The sequence below is a fragment of the Lethenteron reissneri genome, chromosome 14 (assembly GCF_015708825.2).
Source record: "Lethenteron reissneri isolate LAM-NWPU_2019-01 chromosome 14, ASM1570882v1, whole genome shotgun sequence".
NCBI classification, from domain to species: Eukaryota; Metazoa; Chordata; class Hyperoartia; order Petromyzontiformes; family Petromyzontidae; genus Lethenteron; species Lethenteron reissneri.
In genome coordinates, this window is record NC_083792.1 from 7,365,779 (window position 1) to 7,388,410 (window position 22,632).

General features: G+C 54.1%; 1 protein-coding gene across 4 annotated transcripts; it reads right to left on the reverse strand.

The window, feature by feature from the left end:
• Window positions 1–6: 6 nt before the first annotated feature.
• On the reverse strand, window positions 7–20,187 carry LOC133342330 (ena/VASP-like protein). 4 transcript variants are annotated; one of them, XM_061551418.1, is made up of 16 exons: window positions 19,560–20,187; window positions 17,273–17,347; window positions 16,144–16,309; window positions 13,692–13,872; window positions 9,235–9,289; window positions 7,916–7,965; window positions 7,173–7,402; window positions 6,035–6,144; window positions 5,655–5,745; window positions 5,473–5,524; window positions 5,027–5,084; window positions 4,700–4,771; window positions 4,448–4,519; window positions 4,225–4,297; window positions 3,167–3,224; window positions 7–2,536 (listed from the first exon to the last, which is right to left on the reverse strand). In XM_061551418.1, the coding sequence occupies exons 2-16, from the start codon at window positions 17,335–17,337 to the stop codon at window positions 2,499–2,501; spliced, it is 1,371 nt and encodes a 456-aa protein (XP_061407402.1). In that variant the 5' UTR covers window positions 17,338–17,347; window positions 19,560–20,187; the 3' UTR covers window positions 7–2,498. The 4 variants fall into 4 exon arrangements, with proteins under 4 accessions (XP_061407402.1, XP_061407403.1, XP_061407406.1 ...); XM_061551419.1 differs by having other exon boundaries at window positions 19,533–20,187; XM_061551422.1 differs by lacking the exon at window positions 17,273–17,347 and having other exon boundaries at window positions 19,533–20,187.
• Window positions 20,188–22,632: the final 2,445 nt, after the last annotated feature.

Sequence of the window (22,632 nt, forward strand, 5' to 3'; positions counted from 1 at the left end):
CCGACAGCCCCAGCACACCTGTACACACACCTATATATACACACACATCAGTGCACAAACCTGTGTGTGTGTATATATACCTATACACACGCACATACTTGTCTCCACACATGTCCGCATAGGGTGCACATCTTATCCAGGGTGTGGAGGCGATTGTTGCATGTCATGGAGGTGACAGGCTGGGCAGGGGAGATTGATCATGGCAGTGTTCTTCACCAATTTTCAGAGGGGGGCCACTTTTGCCGATAAGACATCGTCAGTGTGAGGGCCGCCACACATTTGAAACCTTAGGGGGGTTTGACAGCATCACGACGATGATGATGGGGGATGTTGTCACTCTGTGTGTCTTGTCGGGGGGCCGCACGTCAGAGGCCGCACTAAAGGCCACCGGGGGCCGCCAGTGGCCTGCGGGCCTTGCAATGAAGAACACTGAATTATGGTTAATGGATGATGGACGAGGTGCAATGGGATAGGATGTATGGGCTTCGAAAACAGCGATGGACTGGGTTGACAGCAATGGGCGAGCCTAATAATGGAGTGGCGAGAGCTGATGTAGCAGTGGTGGGCTCAATGGAATGGGCAGAGATACATAACATTTGAGGAAGGCCCAGGATGGGTATACTTTGGTGGGGGGGGTCCTCTTTGTATATTTAATTCCTTCCCTTGACCATTTCACCACCACCCTTGCCCAATGAAGCCAAATGATCGATTGTTTGGCAATTTCAGCTCTTGTCTTTTTTTTAAACGCGATGCAAGATTTAAAGGCTCAATCAAAGTTAAAAAGAACTATTTTAATTTCGGTACAAGGCTGCTAGTAATACACACAGCGATGCGATGGCTTTTACTCCCAAACTACCCGCAGGACGTGTCATAGTGCTCCAGTATTGCGTTGTAACCATGATAAATTAATACACATTTCACAATAAAGGGGGACTTATCATTCCTAGGACCCAGGCTGCAGCACGTTCAGCCCCTGCGTTAATCGAGCCCAGGTGATGGGTTGGGGTTGATGGTCTAGGATGTATGGGCTAGGGTTGATGGGCTAGGATTGATGGACAAGTGTGTTTAGGCTGGGGTATAATGGGCTGTGCAAGCAGGAGGGTGCGGGCTGAGGTGTGTCAGAAGCGAAACTCCCACGGCCCCGTTTCAACCACCACGACTGGAAAGCAGCGTTATCGCTTCACCACCCTGCCACCCATTTAATAAAGGGTAGTATTTTTGTTATATATATTGTCCCCATATTAAAATGACAATATCAATAAAGTTCTATATATTTATTATTTATAATTGATATTTGGGTTAGGCCACGTAACAATCCGGTTACATTTCTGCTGTAAGACCCACCCACCCAACAGTGAAATTGTCACGCGTATGAGCGTTTAACGACACGCCAATTATAATTGTTTTGCTCACCGGTGAAGTTAGTGAGCAATTATCACAACCAGATTCAGCGATTAGATATGCCGCGACGTTCCGTTCGAAACGTACCGCTTGAAACGGCGAAGAGCATCATCAGGACAAGGTCCATGAAGTCAAAGTAACATCCAGGAAGTCTAATGGATAAATGTTGATTGCGGGAATCGTTCTCCAACTTTATCCGTTGAGTGAGCTGAAAACAACTGGCATCGTCAAACGCGTGTATGCAACAACCGATTTTGTTTGGCTGCGTCAAGCAGTAGAGGGTCTTGCGACACATTTTACGGAGCCTGAACCAAAACGCAATTATGAATCGAAATACTGACTGCGCACAGCTCCGTGCTTAGTTGTATTTTTCGTCGTAACTTATTTTACATTACATTTTTTTATATATATTGTGGACCTGCGTACCACACGGGCAGGCCAACAACCAATTCCAGCCGTGGCCGGACTAAAACCCTGACCCTTGCATGAAGCCACGGAGAATGGCGAGGACGAGGAGGTGTGGGATGGAGCGAGAGGAAGCGAGTCTATATAGCGTGGGGATGAGGACCCAGGCCCTGGGCCAATACTGGGCCACAGACAACAGTTCCCAATGGTCATGGACATGACGTACCGTACACCCTTTTCCACTGCCAAATCTGAGCAGAGCCAGCGCGGGGCCCGTTATGGTATGGGTGGTTTTCCAGCGGCTATTTGCCGTGCCGAGCCAGAAACCAAACAGTGCTACTGCTGGCCTCGCAAGAAAACGTCTGAATCTGGCTGGGGGCCAAGCAGGGCCAGGGAAGACGAGGCGCTAATGACGCGTTCATTGCATCTCACGTCATAACACCCGAACAGTCAACAGCAAGGCGTCTAAGCGAGTTGGGAGGCGTGCGATTGTGAGCGAGTGAATGAGTGCAACCGTGAGTGTGCGAGTCAACTCAAACACAGTGTGACCGCGTCCATCGTGGGTCCCCGACTTCACACGCAGTGCTCGGCAAGGGCGGGGGAAGTGCGGTTGCAAACGTCGTGGTCCGTGGCTGGTGGTGCCTGGGGGGGGGGGGCCCGGCCCCAATCCTCGGCTATTGCTGCTGCCACCGCTAGGCTTTGCTAAACCGCGTGAGCTCCTGGCGCACGGCTGGGGAAGGAGGGGAGGGGTGAAGGGGGGCAGGGAGAGGGACAGAGGAGGGAGATAGGTCAGGGTCTACTCAGGCGCTCTCCGATCCCTTGCCTATTGTCAGTGAAGAACACTAACGGGCGATGGCGCTTAACGAGCCGGGACGTGAATGATGCCACCAGGGGGGAGACTGGGCCATGCGAGTCCCGGTGTCGCCTGGGCCGTGCAATTGTGGCCCCGGGCACGGAGACGTGACTGCTACGGACACGGCGGCCGTGTGCACAGGGAGGGGGGGTGGGGAATGGAGACACGGAGCGAGAGACTGCGAGACAAAGACGTGGAGAGATACACGGAGAGTGGAGACACGGAGAGTGGAGACACGGAGAGGGAGACACGGAGAGGGAGACAGAGACACCGAGAGACGGTGAACAAGAGATCTAGAGAAAGTAAAATGGAGAGGAAACAGACGGAGACACAAAGACACAGAAATACACAGAGATGCAGAGAAATGGGGATGCGCAGAGACACGGCACAAGGTTGCAGGCACCTGAAGAAATGGGGGGCCCTGTGCACAGGAGCCCTCCAACATTAGAGACCCCCCCCCCCTCTACCAACATCCCCCTCACCCCCCATCCCCCCCCCGGGTCTCACCGGCCAGGATCTCCTCCTTCACCTTGTGCAGCTCCTGCCGCACGCCGGCCAGGATCTCCTAGGGCACCGCGCGCACCACACAGCCACCGTCACGACGCCCGTCCGCTCCGCGAGCACCCACTATCGGCGCCATGAACACCAAGAGGGTGGCGGCGCGGTGGTAACACCTGTGCCTCACAGCAAGAAGGGCCTGGGTTCAATTCCCCGACTAGGGAATTTGTATGTTCCCCAACTTTCCTCTCGAAGGTAAACCCACCACGAAATGTGACCGTGTTGGCCAAACGTCCCAAGTGCTGAAACTTGACCTGCCAATTTATTCGATTGGGACTTCCCACACAGCAACAGCATTGCTCTCGAGTGCAAGTACATGGCAGGGCTCTCCTGAAATAGTCTTGAGTCTCACAGTTAGGATGTTCTGGGTGAGCACGTGGAATAATAATGATAATTAACTGATGTTTCATTTGGTTTTGATATCATCCTCAAATTGTCCCGATCTGACCTGGACTAACCCTCCAGTATTATATCGCTCAATCTGTCGCCGTAGCACTTGCAAGCTCTGCTTCAGGCGGTGTCCTGCTACATCAGGCTGTTGAGCCACAAATTCTATAACCAACGAGCTTGGCTTCGCGTGGGAGGAACCCAGAGCAAACCTAGACACGAACGCTCCACGCTCCGTACAGATAGATTCAATAATCCATCTGCCTTACCGACATCGGGACACATTGCAGCTCGGCGGTAGGCTTTCGGAGTTTCACAAATCTCTCACCTGATCCACCAACCCCTGCCTCAAAATAGCACCACCACACAGAGGCCCCAAAACCTGGAGGCCGCAGACCCAGAGGCCTTGGCGGGCCCCATGTGTGTGTGGAGTCGGTGCTCGGAACCCTTTTTTCTTATTTTTTTGCGACAAAACCTGAGGCCGGTACAATACGCCGATGAACATTGGAGGACGGGGGGGAGGGAGGGGGGACAGAAAGTGCGCAAAAACTCAAATTCGCTGCAACGAGACCGAATGTAAGTGGTGGGGGTGGGAGGTCGGGGGGGTGGGGGGCACGAACCTCTTTGAGGTTCTGCGAGGGGCCGCCATCCGGCACAGCGTGCAGCGTCAGAGACCCGACACACGACTTGGTCCTGGTGGTGGAGAGAGGTGGGAGGGGGTGGGGGGGCCAGTGGACAGTGAGGGGGGCGAGGGAGGGGGGGAAGCCACAGGGTCATTTGGTGGCTTAGGGCCCAGGCCAGTCCCCCCCCCCCACCCCACTAGTGCTGTCCCTGCATCCGCACCTGCTCAGGCTGCGCAAGGAGTTGAGCGCAGCGTCCGGCTGCTTCTTCTCGGCCCCGCGGCTCATCTCCAGCCTGCAGAGACGGAGGAGGAGGAGGAGCGGGCAGGTGTTGGAGAGACATGTGGACGCACTTTGCAGGCGAATGGACAGACAGCCTGATGCACGGACGGACCACCGGTGGACGGACCGACGAACAGACGTGGAGAGGCATACGGACAGATGGAGAGGGAGACAGATTACGAGACGTAGGCACCTGCTCAGGCTGCTGGAGGTATTGAGGGAGGGACCGGGTTCCTTCCCCGTGGCCTCACGGCCCATCTCCAGCCTGACGGGGACACGGGGACAGGGGACGGACACAACGCACGCGTGGACGGATGGACGGACGTGTGGACAGATGATCGCACAGATAAACAGTAAAATGGACGGAGAAATGAATCGACATACACAGGAACAGACAAAGCAATGGACGGATATACATGACTGATGGACGGCGAATCAACCGACAGATGGACGAACAGTTGGATGGAGATGACGCATGACGATGGGGAGGGGAGGAGAAGGTGGACATGAAGGGACGCACTTGGACTGCGATCGACTGAGCGGCTTCCCGCTGGCCCAAGGCGCCTTCTTGGGGCTCTCTGCGGGCAGACACGGGGAGAGAGAGAGAGAGAGAGTAGTACACGGGGAGAGGGAGCGGTACACGGGAAGAGGGAGCGGTACACCGCCAGCAACAGGCGCCCAACGAGAGCCCACACACTCACCAACAACACCACTCAACAAGCACTCGGTTCACACACGTCACATACACACACAACAATACCCAATACACACCCCCTTGTTGCCAGGTTGAAAACATTTGCGCCCCTCTAGTGCTCGATTAGTGCTGCTAAGGTGCTACTTGCAGTGACTGATAAGCATCGTCTATGGGCCATTTCTAAGCGGTAGGCCTCATGTGGCAGGATCCCCCGCCCCTGGTGATCTGGAAGGGTCTAGAGCTGAGATGATGCGGTCGCTATGGTGACACACCGAGAGGCCTCGTGTCTTTCTTGGGACCAGCGATCGCAGCCGGAGCCTCCTCCTACAAAGAGAGACCCACCACCACAGTGACACATCATCACACAATCATTGGCACACCATCACAGTCACACACCATCATACCATCAGTGGTACACCATCCCACCATCACAGGTAAACCTGGAGACACTCACGGGTCCCGGTGCTGGGTTTGGGGTCCCTGGGGTCCCTGGGGTCCCGGGGGTCCCCGTCGCTGCCGAGAGAACCCCCTGAGAGGTCTTTTTCCTGCGGGGACACACGGTGGGGGGGGGGGGGGGGTTGCCAATGATGTGTAGAGGCAGGAAGGCTGCGATCGTCATTATTGTCGTGCAAGCCGCATGCCGCATGACGATGGTGTTGACGATCGTGATGACGTCGACAGCAGCGACGGTCGTCAGGATGATGGTTGTGATCATGGTGAAGGAGGCAGAAGTGATGGCGACGTGAGTGATGGTGATCGTGATGGTAGTGGTGGCGGGGATGATGATGGTGAATCATGGTGATTATTAATGATGATGTTGACGAGGGACCCCACCTCCGGGCCAGCATGGCACTCATCTCATCCATTAGGCCCCCCCCAGAGCCTCCTCCTCCTCCTGGGGGACCCCGGCTGCCCCCTCCTCCTCCAGGCCCCGACTCCTCAGTCTTGGGGGGGGGGGGGGGGGTGCCCAGGGGAGGGGAGTGGAGAGGGGGGGGAGCGGGGGTTAAAGGTGTAGTCCACCTGTCCATACCCAAGGAGCCCTTCACAAGCTCGAGTCGAGGGTTTGGACATGGACTGAGAGCCATCGACGTATCGAACGCTCGATGTGTTTGATGAAATCATCGACGTTCACCAAAAGGTCTCAATGAACATGCCATTATTTACGGCAAATATCAATGTCTCTAATTCAAACGCAATGTTTGTTTATTGAATAAAACAATCCGCAAGAATCGGTCCGTTCCAGACGTGTCCACGTTTGCTGCCCAATCCCTCCGCGTGGACGCCGGCTCCCGGGCGGCCCAGTCCCACAAGCGGTGTGGGGCCCTGGGGGCCCTCCCGAGCTTGCCCTGGGGGAGACGCCCTGGGAGAGGCGCTGGGGGGATGCGTGGACCCCTTTCTCACAGGCCAACCCCCAGACACATTTCTCAAGTCGGCCTAGGCCCACTGCGGGCCGACCGAAGTTCAACGCAGCAACAACGGCCGCGGGAACTCGGCACAAACCAATTTCTACCGCCCGAAACACAGACGCCAACACCCGCACTGTCCGGGGCAAACCCAGAGGCAGGTGGCAGCAACCCTCACCCCGGCCGCCCACGGACTCTTCTGGGACTCGTTGGGCCTTGGTTGCTTTGTCCGCCCCCTGCCCCCCCGACTCCGCCAACTCCCAACCTCCTCGTCCTCCACTTCCGCTTTTCTTCTCCCCGCACTCCCCCCCCCCCACCCCCAATGCCACTCACTCGCATGATGCGGTTGCGTTTTGACGCTTTTTATATATTTCCTGGGTCGTTGACCCGGGCAAGTGGCGGCTAAATTAAGCGTTGCTTCGTGTCCCTGCCTTACAGTGTTCGTGGCGTTGTTGTTGGAGTATGTTATCGGTGCTGTGTTGTTGTTGTGTTTATGTTGTTGTTTCTTGTTGCAGTGTTCTTGCTGTCGATTGCGTTATGGTTGTTGCGATTGCGTTGCTGTTGGTTACCGGCTGGACTTTCTTGAGTTGGACCCCTGTGATCGAGGCCCCGAACGCAGGGGGCCTTGGGGCCGCGCTTCCTCCTGCGGGGGGCGGCGGTGGGGGAGGGGGCGGGGGTGGCGGGGCCCCCCCCCCAGCCTGGGCCCCCCCAGGCTGGGCCCCCCCAGGCTGGGCACCCTGGGGTCCCGTTCCACACACGGGGGCCGCAGTGTGGGCCAAAGTGGAGGCCCCGTTTCGTCCTGAAGTGGGAACAAACAGGGGTCCCGTGAACCCCCTCCGATCCCTCCCTCGAGTCCCCCTACCCTGCCCCGCCCCCACCCCCTCCCCTTTAGGTCCCCCCGTCACTGAAACCTAAACACGGACGGTGAGACTGATGAGGGGACACTGCAACGAGGTTGAGGACGAGGAGAGGGATGATGGGGAGGGAAAATGAGAGATGGGGGCGAACGTCATGAACGAGCGAGATGAGAAGAAGTGATGATGAGGTGAGGAGGGATTAGCAAAGAGGAGAGATGGTGAGAAAAGAGGGGAGATGGGAAGTAGACAGATGAGAGAATAGAGATGAGGTGAAATTATCGGGAGGGAATATGTGAGACAGGAAATGAGAGATGAGGTAAGGGAGGGGAAAGTGAGATGAGTGAAGGGGACAGGTGGAGAAGGTAGTGACGTGGAGGGAAATGGTGAGAGGTAAGACAAGGAGAGATGTCAACGGGAATGGAGAAGAGAAGGTGGTCCCCGTGAGGAGGTGTTACCGTGGAAACTCTTGTCCAGGTCCTGGTACGAGTCTAGGGACTCGTACAAGCTGAGATGCAGACACATGGAGACAGACAGACACACACACACACACACAAAGATTCCCATAGAGCCTATTAAGGCCGGTATGGAACACAAGGGTGGCCAGCACAACGCCCAACCACCTTTGGTCGCTTCTCTACCCTCCTGTTGGAGCGCAACTTCCTCCAAATGCCCGGAAGCATCCTTCACAAGCCTCCTCCACAAAGGCCGATCTTGACATCGCTGGTTCCCATCATCGGCAAGTACAATTAGCTCACATCCTTCTGTACCGCATCAGTTCATCTCTTCTCTAGCCCGTGCCGTACCCATTTAGTTCCCCTAACCGGCCAAACAGAAGCTGCTTGCACTTGGGATGTCTGCACATGCGGGCTACATGACGCAGCCAACACAGCCTCGCCTGCTGGAGGAGCTTCCACAGACAAAAAAAATACAAAGATCCCCCGTGACTTTAGCGAAAGACCCAAAGAATATTAACCAGACTGTTGGGACAAGTGCTGTTAGCGAGCACCTATGAAGGCCGGCACACGGGGGGGGGGGGGGGGGTGGCCAGAACAACACCCAGCCACCTTTGTCTCCCTAGTGGCGATGACCGAGTCGACATAGGGGAGGCCCAGGACCGGTTCAGATAATCGTCACTGGTGTTGGCCTTGAGCAGAAATCGAACCCGGGCCGCCGGGTTTGTAGCGCAACGCGCTAACCGCTGCACTACACAGACACGCACACACTCATTGCACACTCACCACCATTGCCATCATAGTGCAGCAATAGGAACCATTCAGAAGAGTGCTGCTCGGCAAGTTTGGTGCACTGAGAAGTGCCGGTATGGCAGAACGACACATTAATGACGTCATACTTATCCACCAGGTACAATGACAAAGATCCCCCTGATAGCTTTAACAGACTGTGGGGGAAAGTGCTGTTAGCGAGAGCCTATTAAGGCCGGAATGGTACACGAGGGGGTGAGTGACCAACAGCACGTCAGGCCGCCTTTGTCTCCCTGGTGACGATGTTTACACACCACACCAGGCATTCGATTATCTGAATCGGGCCAGGACCGATTCAGGTAATAGTCACCGGTGTTGGCCGTGAGCGGGAATCGAACTCGGGTCGCCGGGTTCGTAGTGCAGCACGCTCACCCGCTACACTACCGCTCCACATACACACATACACACACACGTACACATACATACATACACACACGTACATACACACACACGTACATACATACACACACGTACATACATACACACACATACATACATTCACACGTACGCACCTGTCGCCGCCCGACTCGGCCTCATCACGATCCGGGCTTTGTGGAGGTCTTCCTCCTGAGATGATCACGCACACACACACACGTGTACACCAGTCCACACGCGCGTGTACAGACAAAGATCCCCCGTATAGTCTACACAAGCTGTTGGGGCAAGTGCTGTTGTTAACCAGCACCTATGAAGGCTGGCACGGCGCACGAGGTGGTTGGTGTGACCAGCAACACGCCCTATCGGCTTTGTTTAGACACCGGACCAGGCATTCATTTAAGGCTGAGCTGATGTGGGCGGGGCCTAGGACTGGTTGAGAAGTCACTCGCTAATGATCTTGGCCGTGGCGGGGAATCTAACTTGGGTGGCTGCGTTCGTTCTTTGTGGTGCAGTCTGCCGACTACCGCACCGCAGGTCCCATATACACACAGTGTCACACACGCAACGTGTCACACAAAGATCCCCCGTATAGCCTTAACAGAATGTAGGGGCAAGTGCTGCTAGCGAGCACCTATGAAGGCCTGGAACGGTACACGAGGGGGTGGGTGGCCAGCACCACGCCCGACCGCCTTTGTCTCCCCAGTGGCGATGTTTACACACCACACCAGGTACTCATTTAAGGCTGAGTCGACCTAGGGGAGGCCCAGGACCGGTTCAGATAATCGTCACTGGTGTTAGCCGTGAGCGAGAATCGAACCCGGGTCGCCAGGTTCATAGCGCAGCGCGCTAACCGCTACACTACACGCACAGTGTCACACACGCACAGTATCACACACGCATGCACCGAGCACGCGCGGGTACTACAACCCGCGCAGCTACTGCAGATTTCCTCCCATCACCACAGACCGGAATCCCGCTTCCCCTACACCCACGTGCGTTTAACTACACAAACATACGCCGGTACAACTGCGTACACACATACACACGTGCACACGTGTGTACACACACAACTGCCATTCGCCACTTAGTGACAGTGACGGTACCACACCGCTTGTGCCAGGCTAGGTGCACTTTGGGGCCATCACATGAAGTGTGGAAGGCTCGCTGCTGTCAGGGGGTCACGGGACAGACCCAGGTGCCATGGGTTGACTGAGATGACTATATCCCCTACTGTGCCAACTTGCTGCATTTTATCCACCCGTTACGCCGCTCGTTGTTGCGAGGGTCACTTTTTTGCCCTCTGTTATTGTTGGAGGGCGATTGCCTCCAACTGCCCAATAGCATCCTTCATGAGTCTCCTCCTTGCACCACTGGGACCAGTTTTTAGCAAGTCCACTCAGCCAAACATCCTTCTGTACCACATCATCCCATCTCTTCTCTAGCCTGTGCCGTACACATTTAGTCACCACCAAACCGACGCAGATGTTCCATTTGAAGGGTCCACGTTTTGCAAGCATAGAGGAGGGCACAAAACTATGGCTGAGTAGATTTAAACCTTTGTTTGGAGCGACAGACCAGGAAGCTTCCACACAACGTTGCACAGCTGACGAAGAGATAACGCCGCTTGACCGATTCGGATATAACATACAAAGACAAAGATCCTCCACAGATAATTGGTTCTTTACCCTTCTATCTGGCAACAAAACTGACACCTTTTTGCAAGGAGTCATGTTTGCATAGACCGCAATACCTGCAGTCATAAATACAAACAAAAGACATAACTCTGATAATGTGCACTGTCCTTGAAGTTGATTGGTCCACACCCGAGACAGCTTTCCTTCGAGCCTAGTCTCATATGGGTTGGACCAGATGACGCCAAAAGGCGCACAACTCAAGGACAATGCACCATCAGAGTATGAGAGCTCGGGGCAAGCATCTACACTATGGGGACCTCATTTGCCAGTAAAAATATGATAATTGGTTCTTTACCCTTCTATCTGGCAACAAAACTGACACCTTTTTGCAAGGAGTCATGTTTGCATAGACCGCAATACCTGCAGTCATAAATACAAACAAAAGACATAACTCTGATAATGTGCACTGTCCTTGAAGTTGATTGGTCCACACCCGAGACAGCTTTCCTTCGAGCCTAGTCTCATATGGGTTGGACCAGATGACGCCAAAAGGCGCACAACTCAAGGACAATGCACCATCAGAGTATGAGAGCTCGGGGCAAGCATCTACACAATGGGGACCTCATTTGCCAGTAAAAATATAATTGGTTCTTTACCCTTCTATCTGGCAACAAAACTGACACCTTTTTGCAAGATAGAAGGGTAAAGAACCAATTATCATATTTTTACTGGCAAATGAGGTCCCAATAGTGTAGATGCTTGCCCCGAGCTCTCATACTCTGATGGTGCATTGTCCTTGAGTTGTGCGCCTTTTGGCGTCATCTGGTCCAACCCATATGAGACTAGGCTCGAAGGAAAGCTGTCTCGGGTGTGGACCAATCAACTTCAAGGACAGTGCACATTATCAGAGTTATGTCTTTTGTTTGTATTTATGACTGCAGGTATTGCGGTCTATGCAAACATGACTCCTTGCAAAAAGGTGTCAGTTTTGTTGCCAGATAGAAGGGTAAAGAACCAATTATCATATTTTTACTGGCAAATGAGGTCCCCATAGTGTAGATGCTTGCCCCGAGCTCTCATACTCTGATGGTGCATTGTCCTTGAGTTGTGCGCCTTTTGGCGTCATCTGGTCCAACCCATATGAGACTAGGCTTGAAGGAAAGCTGTCTCGGGTGTGGACCAATCAACTTCAAGGACAGTGCACATTATCAGAGTTATGTCTTTTGTTTGTATTTATGACTGCAGGTATTGCGGTCTATGCAAACATGACTCCTTGCAAAAAGGTGTCAGTTTTGTTGCCAGATAGAAGGGTAAAGAACCAATTATCATATTTTTACTGGCAAATGAGGTCCCCATAGTGTAGATCCTCCACAGAGTTGAATCTTGGGGCAAGTTCTGTTAGCGAGCACCTATCAAGACCGGCACAGCATATGAGGGGGGTGGTGGCCACACACACACACACACACGTTCACACACGGACTTGTACAACCAGGGCTTAAAAACTAAACTTTTTCCGAGTCGCTGGTAAACTGCAGTAGCAGTCGTAGCCACAGCTCATAGCGAGAGAGAGGAAGACTGGATGTGGTTTGTGCGGGGCTGGAAATATTTTCCAGGTTGATGACCCGGTCATTGCTAACTGAACTTCAGTTCTGGAAACAACGACATTCACACACACATGCACAAGATAAAGACAACGATCCACCGTATAGCCTTAACAGATTGTAGGGGCAAGTACTGTTAGCGAACACCTATGAAGGCCGGAATGGTACAAGAGGGGGTGGGGGGCCAGCACCACGCCTGGCCGCCTTCGCCTCCCTAGTGGTGATGTTTACACACTAGGGAAGGCCCAGGACCGGTTCAGACAATCATCACTGGTGTTGACCGTGAGCGGGAATCGAACCTGGGTCCCCGGGTTCGTGGCTCCGCATGCTTACCGCTTCGGCAACGCTCCACACCGTACAAGGGCACACGCAGAAACACACACACAGACACATACACACACATACACACACACACACAGACACACACAGACACACACACACACAGACACACACAGACACACAGAGACACACACACAGAGACACACACACAGAGACGCACACACAGAGACGCACACACAGAGACGCACACACACAGACACACACACAGACACACACACAGACACACACACACACACAGACACACACACAGACACACACACAGAGACACACACACAGAGACACACACACAGAGACACACACACAGACACACACACAGACACACACACAGACACACACACGTGGCTACACGTGCCACCCCTCCTCCAAATGCAATGTACGTGGTGACCCCCCCCCCCCCATTTTGATCAATCCTGAAGACTCAACACTTCCCAAGTGTCACCCCTGATCCTATGACCCAGTAAACAGTGGGAGAGGGAGCACAACAGGTGGGGGGGGGGGGGGCACATAGCTTCACCTGTGACACACACCTGTCGTGCATCACACCCTGTGTACAGGTGCCCCCCCCCACGTGCTTCTGTACTGGTCACACCCCATGCACCCCCAAACGCACACACACACGTACAACTACAGACACAGACACACACACGTACAACTACAGACACACACACACGTACAACTACAGACACAGACACACACACACACACGTACAACTACAGACACAGACACACACACACGTACAACTACAGACACACACACACACGTACAACTACAGACACACGCACACACACGTACAACTACAGACACACACACACGTACAATTACAGACACACACACACACGTACAACTACAGACACACACACACACACACGTACAACTACAGACACACACACACACACACGTACAACTACAGACACAGACACACACACACGTACAACTACAGATACAGAGACACACACACACACACAGGTGCCTCCAGGCCACCCTCCCTCCTATCACGAGGCCCCCCCCCCCCCGTACCTCCCGCGCCCCCCACCGAGAGCGCCTCGGCCCCCCACGTCATGGCGTTGATGAAGAGGTTGGCGTCGTCCTCGCTCGTGAAGCTCAGGCCGAACACGCGGCCCTCGCTGCGCCACTGCAGGAAGGTGGGGGTGGCGCGGTGGAAGCGCGTGCCCTGCGTCAGGTGGCACTCCAGCACCGTCTGCGGGACGGGGGGGCACGGGGTAAGGGGGGGCACGGGGTAAGGGGGGGCACGGGGTGAGGCGGAGGGGGCACAGGGTGAGTGGGGGGCAGCGGCGAGGGCAGGGTGGTGAGGTGTGTGTGAGTGTGTTCTCCTATAACAGACATCTCGTCACTGCGATGCTGGACGGGAACCTCGTCAGGCAGCGTGGGCGATTGTTTTTTTGTTTATCGCACTTCACCACGCCGCTCAGAGCTAGGGCTGGCGAGTGCAGTGCAGCAGAGCGCTGCACTATTTCCCTGCACCGCCCTTGCTGACGACGTAGCTAGCGCAGCGCTTGGACATCGGCTCGAGGTGCGGCGGTCGCTGTCCAAGCTCAAAACTGGCTCAGCTGCCGAGATCTGTCGAGATCGGGTGGATTCCGCGTAACTTGGTCACAAGAGGGGGGCACGCGGAGGAATAATAATAATAATCACCACAGTCACAGGACTGTGATAGCGGCCGCTTGTTTACACGGGGAAGTCCTAGCCAGTCGGAGAGGCAGCAGAGTGCGTGCAGGGGATTAGAGTGCGGTCAGAGTGGTGAGGTGGGAGAGTGCGTGGAGGGGATCAGAGTGAGGTGAGAGGGGAGTGTTAGGCAGGAGTGAGTCCATGGAGGATTTTGAATAAAGTGAGTGCAATCTTCACATTTATCTGAGATTGTATTGGGTCGGGGTGATGTGGTCTTGGACCGCGGGCTTCCTGAGCACTGCAATTGAGGTTCACTGCTCTAAATAAACAACAGCCACTAAGTGGCGGCGACGTCCCCACGACGCTTGTGCCAGGCCATGTGCACCTTGAGGCCACGTGAAGTGTAGAACGGGGCAGACTCAGGTGCCACGGGTCGACTGACTGAGATGACCGAGATGACAGGCTGATGCACCACCTGTGCCCCCTACTGTGCCAATTTGCTGTGCTTTAGCCACCCGGCGCTCCGCTCGCTGTTGTGAGCGTCGCTCCTCCACACTCCATTGTTGTTGGAGGGCGACTGCCTCCAACTGCCCAGTAGCATCCTTCACGAAACTCCTCCACAGAGGCCGATCTTGACACCGCTGGTACCAGTCATCGGCAAGTCCACATTCTCCTGAACCACATCACTCCAGCTCTTCTCAAGCCCGTGCCGCGCCAGTTTAACCCCCTCGATCCAGCCGAACAAAAGCTGTTTAGGAATGCGGCGACTGGGCACGTGGGCTACATGACCCAGCCAACGCAGCCTTGCCTGCCGGAGGAGCTCACCGATGGGACTTTGCCCAGATCTTTCAAGGATTTGTGAGCTCCTCACACAATCCAGCCTGGTTAAACCCAGGATGGATCGTAGGCAGGCCAGCCTAAATGTTTCTAACCGGCGAAGATACTCCATTAGGGGGGGTCCACGTTTCGCAAGCGTACAGAAGGGAGGGGATGACTTTGGCCGAGAAGACCTGAAGCTTCGTGCGGAGCGACAGACCAAGTAGCTTCCACACAGCGTTACGCAACCGATGAAAAGATATTGCCGTTCGACTAATTCGGAGTGAGACCTCTGCTGTTAAACTGGAGCCGGTCATAAGCACACTGCCCAGGTATGGGAAACTCTCCACTCTCTCCACAACTGCCCCATTACCGATTTGGAGTTGTGTGGGTGGAGTGTCCGATGGTACAAAATACCCAGGCAGGTGCTTAGTTTTGGTGGGGTTGATGGTAAGGCCCCACCTCTTAGTGGCTCACTCCAGTTTCAGCAGAAGCATCTCTAACTCCTCCTCTGAATGAGCAGAAATTACCAAACCATCGGCATACATAACGTGGTTGACCAATAGAGAGCCATCCCTTGACTGCACCCGGGCATCGATCAACCTCCCATTATATCTGTACCAAATGGAAATTCCTCCAGGTACAGCTATTGAAGGCTTCAAAAACTACGTGATCAAAATAGATGTTAAATAATGTGGGAGCCAGAGGACATCCCTGTCACACCCCAAGGTGTACAGGGAATGGCTCTGACTTCCGGCCACGTAGTTTTACCCGGGCCCACTCACCATCATGAAGGTCCTTAATGATCGTGAGCAGAGGGTCAGAGACTCCGAAAGCACGAAGAACAACCCAGAGCCCAGGCCTACTGATGGTATCATAGGCCTTGACCAGGTCAATAAAGCAGAGATGTAGGTCTTGTTGGAATTCCCTACACCTCTGCTCTAGCAGCCGGACAGAAAAATACGGCATCTATGCAGGACCGCCCTTTCCTGAAACCACACCTACCCACACCTACACACACACACACCTGCTGGTCGTATACACGCTGCCCCCACACGCGGATGGAGGTGCGCTCTTGGAGGAGGTGGATGAATGCGGGACCGGATTCCCCCGCTCCCCCACCAGCACACGGAACCCAGCGGCGACTCGAGTCATCGTAGCACATTGGGGCAGCGACCACCACCGCGAGCTCACTGTGGACATCGGCACGGAGACATCAACATAGAGACGTCGATATTAACACATCAACACGGAGACATCAACACGAAGACATCGACACGGAGACATCCAGACATACACACGGAGACATCAACACAATAACACATCGACACGGAGACATCAACACGTCAACACGGAGACATCAACACATCAACACGGAGACATCAACATAGAGACGTCGATATTAACACATCAACATGGAGACATCAACACATCAACACGGAGGCATCCAGACATCAACACGGAGACATCAACACAATAACACAACAACACGGAGACATCAACACATCGACACAATAACACATCAACACGGAGGCATCAACACAATAACACAACAACACGGAGACATCAACACATCGACACAATAACACATCAACACGGAGGCATCAACACAATAACACAACAACACGGAGACATCAACACATCGACACGGAGACATCGACATGAAGACATCAACACGGAGACACGGGGATTCTGATGAACGCATACAAAGACTCGTGGAGACGGAGACGTGGAACACGGAGACCAGAAAACACGGAGACGTGGGGAGTGGGAGACGTGGGGACACAGGGGACACGGAGACGTGGAACACGGAGACCAGGGGACACGGAGACGTAGGGAGTGGGAGACGTGGGGACACAGGGGACACGGAGACGTGGAACACGGAGACGTGGAGACACAGGGGACACGGAGACGTGGAACACGGAGACCAGGGGACACGGAGACGTGGGGACACGGGGGACACGGAGACGTGGAACACGGAGACGTGGAGACACAGGGGACACGGAGACGTGGAACACGGAGACCAGGGGACACGGAGACGTGGGGACACAGGGGACACGGAGACGTGGGAGACGTGGGGAGTGGGAGACGTAGGGACACGTAGGGAGACACCCTGGCCGGTGGTGGTGGGGGGGGGGGTCAGTGGGGTCACTCACCTGCTGGTCTCCGCAGGTCCCGCGGGTCCCGCGGGGACCGTGGGAAGCAGTCTCCTGCTGCTCATGGGGCCGGAGCTGGGAGAGAACACAGGCGCAGCGCTCGGGACCGCGTGTGTGTGCGTGTGTTGTATGAGTGTTGGTGTGTGTGTGTGGTATGAGTGTTGGTGTGTATGTATTGGTGTGTGTGTGTTCCACAGTGCGTGTTGAGCTATGGGAGGTCAGACCACATCCGGTCGGCTCTCTCACACACGCAGACAAATATGCATACACATCAACAATTGTACAACACAGACACACAAACACATCAACACTTGTACACACACACATACACATCAACACTTGTACAACACACACATACACATCAACACTTGTACAACACACACATACACATCAACAATTGTACAACACACCGACACAAACACACATCAACACTTGTACAACACACCGACACAAATACACATCAACACTTGTACAACACACACAGACACACAAACACACATCATCAACACTTGTACAACACACCGACACAAATACACATCAACACTTGTACAACACACACACACAGACACACAAATACACATCAACACTTGTACAACACACACACAGACACACAAACACACATCATCAACACTTGTACAACACACAGACACACAAATACACATCAATACTTGCACACACACAAATACATACACATTAACACTTGTACAACACAGACGCAAAAATACATACACATTAACACTTATAAACACAAATACATTCACATTAACACTTGTACAAGATAGACACAAATACATAAACACGTGTACAACTAAAAAGATGAAGATCCCCTGTATAGCCTAAACAGACTGTAGGGGCAAGTTCTGTTAGCGAGCACCTATGAAGGCCGGAACGGCACACGAGGGGGTGGGTGACCAGCACCACGCCCGGCCACCTTTGTCTCCCCAGTGGCCATGTTTACACATCGTACCGGGTACTCATTTGAGGCGGAGTCAACCTCGGGGAGGCCCAGAACCGATTCAGATAGCCACTGATGTTGGCCGTGAGCGGGTAACTCGGGTCGCCGGGTTCGTAACGAAACGCGCTAACCGTTGCACCACCGCTCCCCCTTCTCTTTCGCACGACACACACACACGACACACACTCACGACACACACACGCACCCACGACATACACACGCACCCACGACATACACACGCACCCACGACATACACACGCACCCACGACATACACACACACACACGCACCCACGACATACACACACACACGCACCCACGACATACACACACACCCACGACATACACACACACACGCACGTGTTCGCGAAAGGGCGGATACGCACGGTGGGTTTATCCCTTAGTAAAGGGGACCTGGATAAGTGGTGTGGTGGGGGGGAGCTGTCAGGATGGGTAAGGGGTCGGGGGCTGGTAGTGAACCCGAGTTGGGGTCTTTGTGAAAGCACACGCAAGGCTGGTGGAACTTTTTGGTTGGGATCACCACAAACCACACTCGGCACCACCGTCAGCACCATCACTTGCGACCGGGGCATCCATTCAGATTTCGGGAAAATCTTCCACGAACAAGATCACCATCATTACAAACATCACCATCACTGTAATCCTCATTACCACCACAATTATTATCACAACCATCACGGATAAAACACTGCGACTACCAGCGTGACAATCAACACCACCCCCTCGACAGCCATCACCCTCCTCAAGCCACCACCATCACCACCACTCTCTCTCTCCCTCACACCACCAGCATCACCACCATCACCACCACCATCATCACCACCACCACCACCACTCCCTATCACCACCACTCCCTACCACCACCATCACCACCACCATCACCACTCCCTACCACCACCATCATCACCACCACCACCACTCCCTATCACCACCATCACCACCACCACCATCATCACCACCATCACCACTACCACTACCATTCCCTACCACCACCATCATCACCACTACCATTCCCTACCACCACCATCACCACCACCACCACTCCCTATCATCACCACCACTCCCTCCCACCATCATTCCCACTCCCTATCATAACAACCGCTACCTCCAACTACCACAACTCCCTTTCACCACCACCGCTCCCCACCACCACTACCACCAAACCATCACAGCCACACCCAGGCCGCGCCGGGTCGTGGCCTCGCGGCGCGCGCACCCTCAGACAAAGGGGACCCGGCCCCTCTCCCCTCGGCACGCCCTGGCACCCCCTGAGTCCCCCCACACACCTCGTGCGTCTGTCTCCCTCCACACACCTCGTGCGTCTGTGCGGGACCGGGGCGGGGGGCTCCGGCACCAGGGTGGGCGGCTGCGGCGGCAGCTGCCGACGACGAGGAGGAATGGGAGGATGATGTGGTGGAGAACGAGGTGGATGAGATGAATGAGAATGATGCGGATGATGATGCTGATGATGCTGTGTATGAGAAAGACGAGGCGGATGATGACGATGATGTAGTGGATGATGATGAAGATGATGTGATGGTGGATGATGATGATGATGTTGTGGATGATGATGATGTGATGGTGGATGACGATGTGGTGGATGATGATGATGACGATGCGTAGAGGTCACGCATCTCTCCCTCCACACGCGGCCACGCGCACGCGCAAAACCTCCCCTGCAGCCCGAGCGGCGAGTGTGAGCACGTGGTCATTCATTCGTGTTCTCATTCACTCGCACGCGATATCATTCACAAGCATGTCTACTCACGTCCCCTCATTCATTCCCGTCTACTCAGACGCGATTTCATTCATTCACGCGTGCACCCGGCACTTTATTCATTCGTGTGCTCAGAAACATGCCGTCATTCATTCACGTGTACTCATCGCAAGTGCTTTCATTCAATCGTTCATTTATCCACACACGTGCTTTCGCTCGTGTACGCATTCACACCTGCTTCAATCAATACGTGCTCATTCACACACGTGCTTCAACTCATTCACACACTTTCATTCATCCACTCACACGCGCATTCATTCGCTAGCACGTGGGGGTGGGGCCAAGCGTCAAGTCACGCCTCCACGCAGCGCCACCCCGGGGAGGTTCCTCTTGAGGAGCCCGGCAGAGTGGAGTGGAGCACGAGAGAGCGGAGTGGAGCACGAGAGAGCGGAGTGGAGCCAGGCAGAGTGGAGCAGGAGAGAGTGGAGTGGAGCCGGGCAGAGTGGAGCACGAGGGAGCAGAGTGGAGCTCGGCAGAGTGGAGTGGAGCCAGGCAGAGCGGAGTGGAGCCAGGCAGAGTGAGGTGGAGCCAGGCAGAGTGGAGTGGAGCCAGGCAGAGTGAGGTGGAGCCAGGCAGAGTGGAGTGGAGCCAGGCAGAGTGGAGTGGAGCCAGGCAGAGTGGAGTGGAGCCAGGCAGAGCGAGGTGGAGCCAGGCAAAGTGGAGGGAAGCACGAGGGAGCAGAGTGAAGCCGGGCAGAGTGGAGCACGAGGGAGCAGAGTGGAGCAGGAGAAAGCAGAGTGGTGCTCGGCAGTGGAGCACGGGAAAGCGGAATACTGCTGCTGCTGCTCTCATTTGTCCTACCTTTACCTGGCTAAACGTAGCCACTCAGTAGAAGCTGGGCATACCCACACACACCTGATGCAGCATCATCACAGTTCTGTCGTGCTACAGTGCGCTGGGTATGTTTTGGATACAATTGCTGAGCACAGGTACGAAGGTCTCGAAACGTAAAGCGGCCAGCAACACACAGCACTATCCGAGTTGTAAACAGAGGGGTGTTATTGTCGTTATAAGAGCTTGGGGGAAGCGACGACGGGAGGGAATTCCACAGCGGAGCAGTGGCAAGGGAGGAAGAGGCAGGATCGAGAAGTGTCGCGTGACCTGCAGGATGGTGGTGCATAATACAGGTTTTGTTTTGGGCTAGATCGCGTAAAAATTAATGTGTGTTTTCAGATGCTGTCTTCCCGACAGACCTGTTCTTCACCTGAGGACGGCTGCTTGCGTTGTGGCCGAAACGTCGTGAGAATTATTTTATTGTTTTATTTGTATTATTTTATTATTTCCCTTCTACGTGACTTTACCGAAAGAACCAAGAAAATTAATGTGTCATTAAACCCGCCGCCACCAACCACCCGACACAGCCAATTAGTAAGTTTTGTCACGTAAACAGAACATGTAGGAGAGCGAATCCACATTTGTTCACACCGGTGTGCTGTGCTAGTGACGAATTGGCACGTTCTGTTTACGTGACAAACCTTACTAATTGGTGGTGGCGGGTTTAACAACACATATTTACGCGATCTAACCAAAAAAACTTTGCGATGTTAGGATGGTGGTGGTTGAACACAATGTGTGGATGAGACGAAACGATCGGTCTAAATCAGTGGCTTAACCTTTTACTGCAGCCTTGCACCCCTTTGGTTCTCAAGTCGTTAAAACATCGACAATGTTAACACACACGTAGGCTTTGATGAAAACAAAGTTATGATTTGCCTTCTAAAAAAAAATCTGCCCATGTCTCGCAGCCCCAGAAAGGGCATCTCGAACCACCTGGTCTAAACTAATTTTTTTTTACTTTACCAGGTTAGGTAAACGAAGCTAAATAGCTCTTTTTCAGAAGCGACACGGCTATCACAAATTGTTGTAGCAGGAGGGAGGGCGAGATGGAAGGATGTTGGTGGATCGCGATCAGGGGACAGTGGATGTGACCAAAGAGGATGAAATCAACTCGCGGTGGTGAGATAATCAGAGCACACCGACCCTCTGCAATAGCAGTCGGTGTGTTTTTATTTTTTATATTGGGACGCTTGGCTTGGATGATGTAAGCACAGTTATTATAATACAAGCAACACATCATTATAGGAAACTGCTAGGGGGGGGGAGAAGGAAAACTTCTGATACAAGGACACCATCTGGGATCTAGGCAGTTGGCTTTGCTCCCAAGGGGGATGTGCTTATATCCAGATGTGACTTCGCATGGCTAATGGCTACGTAACGATATACCCAAAAACCATCTCCGGAGCAGGGCCGGCGCGATGGTGGGCCCTGGGGTGGGCCCTGCGCCACTAATTGTCCCTGCGGCCCACCCAAGTTGACTCTCCTCGGTAGCGATGACACTGTGCCACCCCTCCCCCTGCCCCCCCCCGAATCCGAGAGTAGCTGGAGCCAGGCCTGCCCCCATGCCCCCCAACCCCAGCAGCGTGACTATGGATTATCACGATTCCGGGTCCCGCAAACCATTCCCGTTCGTCTCGTTTCCCCCCCCCCCCTCCGCCTCAATCACGTTGTTTCGACCTGGTTGGTGCCGCTGAGTTTGCTCTTTTCTAGTCGGAATGCCACATTCGCATACAAGCATGAGTCCCAGCCATTCTCTATCCACCAACGGCTGT

What these genes read in the sequence shown, in the direction of transcription:
- LOC133342330 (XM_061551418.1), bottom strand. Translation starts at nt 17,337, where the DNA reads ATGAGCAGCAGGAGACTGCTTCCCACGGTCCCCGCGGGACCCGCGGGA. An exon ending in CAAACCCAGCACCGGGACCC is followed by an intron (nt 5,525 to 5,654) that starts GTGAGTGTCTCC and finishes CTCTCTTTGTAG; the next exon opens with GAGGAGGCTCCGGCTGCGAT. An exon ending in GAAAGACACGAGGCCTCTCG is followed by an intron (nt 5,085 to 5,472) that starts GTGTGTCACCAT and finishes GTCTGCCCGCAG; the next exon opens with AGAGCCCCAAGAAGGCGCCT.